This window comes from Macaca mulatta, chromosome 3 (assembly GCF_049350105.2).
Source record: "Macaca mulatta isolate MMU2019108-1 chromosome 3, T2T-MMU8v2.0, whole genome shotgun sequence".
Lineage (NCBI taxonomy): Eukaryota > Metazoa > Chordata > Mammalia > Primates > Cercopithecidae > Macaca > Macaca mulatta.
Window position 1 is genome coordinate 16,963,322 of NC_133408.1, and position 10,339 is coordinate 16,973,660.

Consider the following 10,339-nt stretch of genomic DNA (forward strand, 5'->3'; position numbering starts at 1 on the left):
GCCAAACAAGGGCACACTGTATCAATCTGAGATTAAAAAAAATCATTTAGCATCTAAGATGTTAGGAATATTTATTATGTTATAATTGTCTATATCATGTCTACTGGCATCCATTATCTGTACTTTACTAATTGTGGAATTGCTTGGTTCCCGTTGCAATAAATTGTCTCAATTTGAAATGGCACACATGGCTTCTGTTTATTTATTTATCTATTTGTTTAAATGCTGACTCTCCATTCCATTGCCTATTTCTTTTCTTGAGTGCTTCCCAATAATCTTAAAATTCTGGTCAGACGTTCGTGTAACAATCACAGCAGAGTTTTGAAGACTAGTCTACTTTTCACACTATATGCCTCTTTTTATTTAAGATTTTGGTGAATCTGGAACCTCTTAATTTTTAGCATATCTAGATCTAAATAAAAGTAATCAGTAATTAATGATAAATTCAAATGGTATAAAAAAGTAAGAAGAATTAGAAAGACTCAGACTTGTTTACTAAACATAAGAATAGGTTTATACAGCCAGCTAGTAAGACCCACACTTTCAGTCAGTCTAGTCAGAGTACATACACTTTCCATTGATTGGGTCAACTGATTCCATTGGAGGGCTACACTACTTAGTTTGACAGAATATGACAATAGCTCTTTCATTTTCCTAATCGTTAGTGGCATTTTCCCACAATACAGGTAAAGGCCTTCTGTAGCTATGAATAAGTATAACAATCAATTTAACTACTTGGAAAAAGCGTTTGATACTTCTAGTACAATGTAGTATGATCAAATTATTAGAACTTGAATTTATTGATTTTATGGATTGCTGAAGGATTTAAAAAAATATTTCAGAATATCTTTACTTTCAGGGAAGAGCTTTGCTTATCTTAGGAAGAACACATTATAACAAGACCTTAAGCCCCAAAACAGACGCATATTTGGTAGACTTAAATTGGCGGTATCTGAAACCTGTTTGATTTATTTGCGATTATGTTGCTTTAGCCTGAGTTAATAAAAACTGTAATATTCAAATCGTCAACTGCCTTTAAAAAATAATCACAAAAATAGAACAAGCTTTAAAGAAAACAGAGAAAAGTTTTAAATAACAATGTGAGTAGTCAAAATTTTTAAAATTAGTACCAAAAACATTAAACATAAAAGATTTTAAAGTGAGAATTTATTATATTATTGCATTTTATTTATGTAGAGACACCATTTTAAGGTGAAAAAATCTATATACTGGATGAAAATATTTTTAATACATAAATCTGAAAAAACACCCATACCCAAATATGTAAAGATCACCTGAGAATCAATAATAAAATATTACTAGCTCAATTAAAAGTGAACAAAATACTTCAACAGGTACTTCAAAAAAATATCTAAATGGCCTATAAGCATATGTAAAGATGTTGAACATTGTTATTAATCAATAAAACCATATTAAAACAATGATCAGGTATCATTATGTATTCACAAGAGTAGTCAATTTTTTAAAGAGTTTGCAAGTGATCAGTGGAGGTAAGGATGTGAAGCAACTGGAACTCTCATACATCCCTGTTGTTACAGTAAATTTAACAACTGGTAAATGTAATAACTGTATCTTGAGATTGGTAGAATCTATGGAAGCTAACTATATATTATATAATATATAACTGTTATTTATGATAATATATACTTATATATAATGTATAAAATAAGTATAGATATGATACAAATTAGTAATTCCTATCCCAGCTGTAACAAAGGTATAGGAAAGTCTAGGTCTAAAAATAAGGATCTTAGCTGGGTATGGTGGCTCACTCCTGTAATCCCAGCACTTTGGGAGGCTGAGGCTGAGGCAGGCGGATCACTTGAGGTAAGGAGTTTGAGACCAGCCTGGCCAATATGGCGAAACCCTGTTCTACTAAAAATACAAAATTATTTTTTATTTGGGCATGGTGATGCATGCCTGTAGTCCCAGTTATTTGGGAGGCAGAGGCAGGATAATCACTTGAACCTGGGAGACAGAGGTTGCAGTGAGCCAAGATAGTGCCACTGCACTCCAGTCTGCATGATAGAGTGAGACTCCATTAAAAAAAAAAAAAGAAAAAAAGAAAAAAAGAAAATTTATAAAAAGGTACATAACAGCTTTCTTTATTCACTGTAGCAATAAAAAAAAAAACCAAACCAAAACTGAAACCACTAAACTCCTCAAATATAGGCCTACCAGAGTAGAATCATAAATCAGTTGTGCTCTATTCATGTAGTAGACTACTTTTCAGAAATTAAAACGACAAAATTCACGTTACATATGACAGAGATCTACCTAATAGACAGTGATACACAGACCAATTGGGGATGGAAATGGAAAGTTTCAGTATGCTATATGAGACCACCTAAGTGAAGTAGAGAACAAGAAAGCCTTATGCAGGATGTTAATAGTTACTCTACACGGAATAATATGGACTGCTAGAGTCAAGGGACAGATTTTGGGAATTAGAGTGTGCTTGTTATAGATGGTCTATAAATATGAGAAAAATATCACCAACTTGTGCACTTAAGATTTAAGTATTTTTAAATATGCCTTAAACAACAGCAACAAAAAGCAAATGAAATGATAGCTTATTTGTTCCTCTAAAGAAAGAAAGCTATTTGAGCTAATTTCTCTTTTAAATTCTTATTGTTGGATACATTCATAGTATTGTTCATTTCTATGAGATGTAAGATTTTTACCTGTAAGAACTTTAGAATTCATTCATCTATTCAATATTTATATATTGAGTTTCTATTGCATGCTGGTCATTGAACTGCAGCCAGCAAATCTATCTGGAGAAATGCATAATTTGAAAATTGCTTATAAACTCATCAAAAGTTGAACAGTATATTCAAAGTAATACAAGTTTAACAAGAAATTATATATTTAAGCTTAAAGTTAAAGGGCATATGTGGGTGGGGCTTGGGGTCATCCTTGGGTCTAGGTGACTAAATTCTTAGAGTCAGCTGAGGTACTCTTTGTCTTTATTATTTTCTTCATCCTGTCTTTTTACATTATACATATTTTGGGGGATAATTAAGACATTCACAATGCTAACAGTCTCTTACTGAATTTCCCAGGGTCTTGGGCAATGGCATCTATTTTTAACATCTAACACTTTAATAAATGCTTAACATCTTAATAAAGATTAGTTAGCTATTTTCCTTTAGGAAAAAAAGGAACACACAATAGGTAAAGGTAATATAAAGGCAAAAATATTATCAAAATTTGAAGATTATATATATATATCTTTATATACATATGTCTATCTATCTATATATATAGAGAGAGATATAGATATGAATTTAAGTAAGTACTAAATGAAAATTGATGGGAGGCAAAGAGAATTCCATATATTTCACCATCTCACCTAGTCCCAGACGCTAATGGGAACTGAAAGAATATATTGAAAAGAGGATAATTGTGTGGATCAGGAAAAAGGAATGAATGCTGTTTGTAAGAGAGGAGAGCCATACAATCTGTATTTTTGGTAGCACCTTGGATGTCTAATATGGCAGTAAGGGAGTCAGGGTGTGAAAAAAATTTTGAACAGTTTGTAAAGCTGCTTAGGAAATAGATTTTTTATTACTGTGATTTGACTTTAATGTTTGAGCTATATTCTGTTACGTTGTTAAATCTAAATGGTTTTTATTTTTTAAACTAGTAAAACAAAAAAAAAAGGAGAATATTGATTATGATGGCCAATGTTCTAGAATAATAGAAGAATGGTGGCTTTATTTTAACTTTTTTAACCCCATGAAGTTCTTTACTGTTAGGCATAGCAGGTGAGCAGATGGCTCCAGTCTTTCAAATGTTTGTATCTCTTTAAAAAGGGACCTCACCTAAGGTATAAGATAACTCTGGAAGAATATGATAAATTTCAGAGCATTGAATTTAACCAAAGTCTGTTATGCAATCACAAATGAAGCAAAACAATTCCAGGAAAGCCAGAGATGAAGCAATACTTAATTTCAAAATGTAGCATTACCAACTGTGTAATGCAACATGCCTACAAAGAAGTCTATTTAAGGTCTGGTATGTACAGACTTTGAACCTACAGCAATTTCTATTCATAAAAGTGATGCAATATGTTAAAGAGACAGCATGACAAGACAGAAATGCAATGCAAGCTCAAACACTTTAATGAGTTTGAGGGCCTCTTCAGATGTCAGGATTGGGTCAGGTAAGTGTAACATATAGAATTACACTAAAATAGGCAGGAAGTGTTTTGTCACGTGATCTGTCAGGGTATATAAGCATGCCTGCGCAGATGCCAACATTCACACTCAGGACCTTGCCTTGAGCAGCAAACCAAACTCACTACCCCTGACACCATGAGCTGCTACGGCAGCTACTACGGAGGCCTGGGCTATGGCTACGGAGGCTTCGGTGGCCTGGGCTATGGCTATGGATGTGGATGTGGCGGCTTCTGCAGACTGGGTTCTGGCTGTGGCTATGGAGGCTACAGATACGGCTCTGGCTTTGGAGGCTACGGATGTGACTCTGGCTTCGGAGGCTATGGATATGGTTCTGGCTTTGGAGGCTACGGATATGGCTGCTACCGCCCATCATACTATGGAGGATATGGATTCTCTGGATTCTATTAAACTACTGCCCCAGCAACACAATATCTGAAATTATAAGAGGACTTTCCCAAAGCTGACTTCAATCATTGGACAACCAAGATCATGCTGGAGTTATTTGCACAAAAGAATTTAACATCTCAGAATTTCAGGCAATCTTTTCTATGTGCACCCATCTCTCTATCATAATCCTGGTATTCTCTACTTTTGCTTTTATAACTGGTTGAATTATCTATTTATCTTCCAATAAAACATTCTAATTTCAAAACACAATGTGGTTCCGTTTTGTTCATGAAACTCAATTATATGAAAGTGATGATGTCATTCAGAGACGCTATCTCCCTGACTGAGAATCTATGATTTTCATATACCTCATAAACATGCATGCAGATAGATAAATACATCAATAGCTCCAAGGAATAATAATTCTATATTGAAATGAAAAATAGAACTTCAGAATGGTTAGTAATCTCACATTTTTCAACGTTTTGCTTTTATTTAGATAGTATTCAGATTTAAGTCAACAACAAAAAGCAATACCTACTTAACATGTCTTTATATTTATATATCAAGCATATATGTTTTATTTAATTCAGGTCACATTTGTCAACTCACTGCGAATGTGTAATGAATCTTTCTATCCGTTCAAAATTTCTTTCTTTTATTGTAAGAGCAAGCAAATGGTGACAGATCAAACCATATTTCTAGGTTAATTATGAAAGTATATTATCTTTCCAAATTATTGTATTTGGTATAACCTCACCCTATCATACTCTTCTGCTCATTAATTTATTTGACATTTTCATTGAACAACTGATGTAACTATTAAATTAGTGTAGAGTTTTTTTCATATTGGTTTAACATATTTAACTCAAAACATTTTAGATATTTTTTTCCAACTGGCTTTTCTATTATCTTACTTAATCCTCATGGTATGATACAGCATTCTTCTTCACCATCACCATTATATTGAAAATTTTGCAACTTAACAAGGGAAAGAAACAAGACTTTAATGTGAACTATTTATTTATTTATTTATTTATTTATTTATTTATTTATTTTATTTTTTTGAGACGGAGTCTCGCTCTGTAGCCCAAGCTGGAGTGCAGTGGTGCGATCCTGGCTCACTGAAAGCTCCACCTCCTGGGTTCACACCATTCTCCTGCCTCAGCCTCCCGAGTAGCTGGGACTACAGGCGCCCGCCACCGCCCCCGGCTCATCTTTTGTATTTTTAGTAGAGACGGGGTTTCACCGTGGTCTCGATCTCCTGACCTTGTGATCCACCCGCCTCGGCCTCCCAAAGTGCTGGGATTACAGGCGTGAGCCACCGCACCTGGGCAAACTAATTTATTTTTTAGCTTAAGCTGATGAAAAGAACACTTTGATCCAAAGAGTTTTCTTACAAACCTGAATTTCAGTTAAACCACTCCCCTGATAAAAATAGGAAGAAGGGGGCATTTTGTTGATGAAATTTTTAAAAGATATAAATGAATATCAGCTTTTTTCTAAAATCAAAGGATATATTCAACAAACAACATAAAATCAAGATATTTTGTTTAAATGTCAAAACTTGTTAAATGTGTCTGATTGAGTCACACAGTAGCATTAAAAGTTGCTCTACTAGACAGACATTAAATGGTAGCAGTTACATTCATTTCATCTTGTAGGTTAAACAACAATGACAGCAGCAAAAACACTCAGGAAACTTACACTAGCTCTAGTGGCAGAGTCAGGATCAGGGTTATTGCCAAGGTCTTCTGAATGCAGGTGCCACCATGAAGCCTTTATTCCCAGTATATTTTCTCCCTTCATGAACCCAAAGAGGATATCTTGAATGTTCTGCTCAGTTTCCATAAACATGACTGAATTTATGGGGGAAATGAAAATGGTTTCTTATAATCACTTTTCTATAATATTTTATTGTTCTGATTTAGAGAATTGAACCTCTTGATTTCAATGTTACCTTCATCTAGACTTCAACTGTAACCACATCTATATGCATATCTATAAGTATATATACATATGTATAAGTATACCTATATTTATCTGTATGGATATATCTGTTTCAAGGGATTAAAGTTTTCATTTGAAAGTCACAAAGTTAAATTTGCTTAGCCATGTGATATCAGCTATTCTTCTAGTCAGTTCAATCTGGATGTTGTAGGATCACAATGCGTAGAAAGGCAAGGTACAGTTATGTGGTTCCATTATTTTGCACTTATTCATTCAGGTTAATAGTTTCAAAGTCAATGGACATGCCTTATGAAGCTAAAAATAAAAACACCCATCAATATGATTATATTGAGAAACATTGTATATTATACTTTTATTCAAATGCATTATCAAATTTTATTACATCTTATTTTTTATTGAATTAATTTTTATCTGGGTTAAAGAAACATGTTTTGAATTTATAGAAAAATGTCTTTATCTCTCAAATAAAAGTTAATCACCCGGCCACTAGAAAACTTTATTTTCATTATTTCACACCTCAACACAGGATCTGAGTTTCACAATTAACTCATGATCTTCCTGGAAAAATCTCCCAAAAATAGCATAACAGAGAACTAATTGTGCAAGTCCACTGAATTAAGTGAAAAAATCAGAAAAATAAACATTTCTCAATTTCCAAAGTTAATCGCTATCCAAAAGATACTATAATTGTTCTACTTTTTAATTAGGAAAAAAGCAGAAGTCTTTGATTGTTTTGGTTCATATATTTCACAGCATTATATGATGATATATGTGCATGTATCAATATATGTGTATTTGTGTATCACAATGAGATATATCTTATTATTTTGTTCTTGAAAATACATAAGTAAAGCAGGGCATATTTTATTAAATAATATTTTGTTTGTAAAAAATAATAAAAATTGCCTTTAATTTGTAAAATCTAATGCATGATATTTCTCTTGGAGATGGTTATAGGCATCAGAAACAGCAATGTACATTGGCCTTTCATGAGGGTTAGAAAATCTGGAGGGCATACCCAAGAATTAATGAGATTCTTAAACTAGTTAGACTTACTTATTATTGCTTGTCTTCAACAACTACTTATTGAGAATTTAAAAATTGTCCAGTTTTCTTTTTCAGAACGAAAATAAAGGTGGAACGAATTTTGATAAAGGAGAAAGCAACCACGGCAAATATTGAGTTGAATATTCCTTTAAAACCTGAAAGCCATTTTGAGTGCATACTCCGCATGAGATGTGCACTACATGTTGAGGCAGGCAAAATTCATTCTTTCATTTATCCAACAACGTTTTTGGAAGAATAGTGAACAAATCAAGTTGAGAAAATGCTTTATCAAAAACGTTGCTTATAAACCTCAAAACAAAGCAAAACAGAAAACAAAGCAACAAAAAAATACCTTTGGCAAAATGTTTACAGTCTTGTAAAGCAAAGCACTGCTTAAAGACCCAAGTCCAATATATGGTCATATTCTGGTGGAGCTAAACTTGGACTTGATTTACTGTCTTCCCAGAGTAAGTATAGAAAATCGGTAGAGAATGGCCAGCCCTCCTCACATCCTTGCTTCCTATCTCAGTTATTTCACCAGTGCACATCTGCATTTGAGATTTTCAAGGTATCAGAATTGTAAGAGACTGTTAGATATATTATATGACTCTAAGAGTCATATAAACTATTGTTCAAAAATGTGTAACTTTAATAAACAAATAATGTCTTTTGTTTGCTGATTGAGAGAAAATAAGAAGGTGAGGCACACAGAATTGGAAAAGAAAACATAAGGATAAAAATATTGTGATAAAATTAAATATATGGGTAGAAGGATAAAATATTGATTGGAAAAAAAATAGATAAGAACAAATACCTACGTAGCACTAGTACATATCGGGAATGAATACAGCATAAAATGAAAAGGTTTGATAAAGAGAACGGATATATACATAGTGAGGAAGACTAGGAAGTGGAAGACAAGTGGTATCTGTAAAGCATGAAGCCAAGATCATCTGAGTAGCCTAGGTAATACTTTATGTAGAGCCAGTTCTGGAAAATTGTGTAACGGTAAAAATAGAAATGATTGTTTTCGTGTGTGTGTGTGTATGTTTTAGACAGTTTCACTCTGTCACCCAGGCTGGAGTGCAGTGGCACGATCATGGCTCACTGCAGCATCAACTTCCCAGGGATCAAACAATCCTCCTGCCTTAGCCTCCCAAGTAGCTGGAACCATAGGTGTGCACCCTCACATCTGGCTATTTTTTTTATAGAGACAAGGTCTTCCTATGTTGCCTAAGCTACTCTCAAACTCCTGGTGATATAGTTTGGCCATGTCCCCATCCGAATCTCAACTTGAATTGTGTCTCCCAGAATTCCCATGTGTTGTGGGAGGGATTCAGGGGGAGGTAATTGAATCATGAGGATTGGTCTTTCCCTTGTTATTCTCATGATAGTGAATAAGTCTCATGAGATCTGATGGGTTTATCAGGGATTTTCACTTTTGCTTCTTCCTCATTTTCTCTTGCCGCCACCATGTAAGAAGTGCCTTTCACCTCCTGCCATGATTCTGAGGCCTCCCCAGCCATGTGGAACTGTGAGTCCAATTAAACCTATTTTTCTTCCCAGTCTCAGGTATGTCTTTATCAGCAGTGTGAAAACAAACTAATACACCTGGGTTCAAGTGATCCTCCCACTTTGGCCTCCAGCATTACAGGGGTAAGCCACTGTACCCTACCTGAAGAGAATATTTTTGAACAGTTGGTCAGGCTGGTGTAACAGTGAGTTTGTTCTCTTGAATAGTATCTCGGTTTCTGGAAGAACTTTTGTTATGCTGATAAGCCAAAACAATGTTTTGCAAGCTGATATAGAAAATTAAAGTAGTTTTATATTATGCCTACATACATATTTCCATTACTTTGTATTTACCACAGCTGATCAGAAAATTTATTTATTCAAAAAGTTCCTTTTCTTTTGAAGGAGGAATAGCCTTAATTTCTCAACCCAGTAAAGATATTTGATATTTGAAGGCTTTACTAGATTTAAAAGTTTTAAACTTGATCAATGTATTTGAATCTAGGGGGAGGTAAAATTGAACAATCTAAGGAATGGTATAAAAATGAGAAATGAGAAAAAATTTAATAAAAACACAGTATCAAATACGAATAATTCAATATGCTTAGTGATGAAGAATTATATTTAGAATTTTAAAAAATTGTGTAACTTTGAAAATGCAGACTATTTTGTCATTAAAAAGAATGTATCAGCTGGGCACAGTGGCTCACGCCTGTAATCCCAGCAGTTTGGGAGGCCAAGGCGGGTGGATCACCTGAGGTCAGGAGTTCGAGACCAGCCTGGCCCACATGGTGAAACTCCGTCTCTACTAAAAATATAAACATTAGCTGGGAGTGGTGGCAGGCACCTGTAATCCCAGCTACTCAGGAGGCTGAGGCAGGAGAATCACTTGAACCCAGGAGGTGGAGGCTGCAGTGAGCTGAAATCACACCACTGCACTCCAGCCTGGGCAACAAGAGCAAGACTCCATCTTAAAAAAAAGAAAGAATGTAATAAGTTAAAGGGCATTCTAACCATGCAGCTAAGCCAGCTCAAAGATTTTAATGAGTTTGTATCTCTCCTTTTGCTAACAAACAGATTGATGATTTGCATCGAGTAAATAAATAAATTGGGATGCTGTAAAGGATGGCCACATGTTTATCACATGTTCTGCTCAGGGTATATAAGCGTTCCCTAAACGTGCTGATATTCACACTCAGGACATTGCCTTGGACAGT

General features: G+C 34.4%; 1 protein-coding gene across 2 annotated transcripts; it reads left to right on the forward strand.

Moving 5' to 3' along the window:
* Positions 1–4,340: 4,340 nt before the first annotated feature.
* Positions 4,341–4,613, forward strand: LOC703883 (keratin-associated protein 19-3-like). 2 transcript variants are annotated; one of them, XM_077997854.1, is made up of 2 exons: positions 4,341–4,467; positions 4,549–4,613. In XM_077997854.1, exons 1-2 carry the CDS (start codon positions 4,341–4,343, stop codon positions 4,611–4,613), a joined length of 192 nt encoding a protein of 63 aa, XP_077853980.1. The 2 variants fall into 2 exon arrangements, with proteins under 2 accessions (XP_077853980.1, XP_077853981.1); XM_077997855.1 differs by having other exon boundaries at positions 4,341–4,431; positions 4,522–4,613.
* Positions 4,614–10,339: the final 5,726 nt, after the last annotated feature.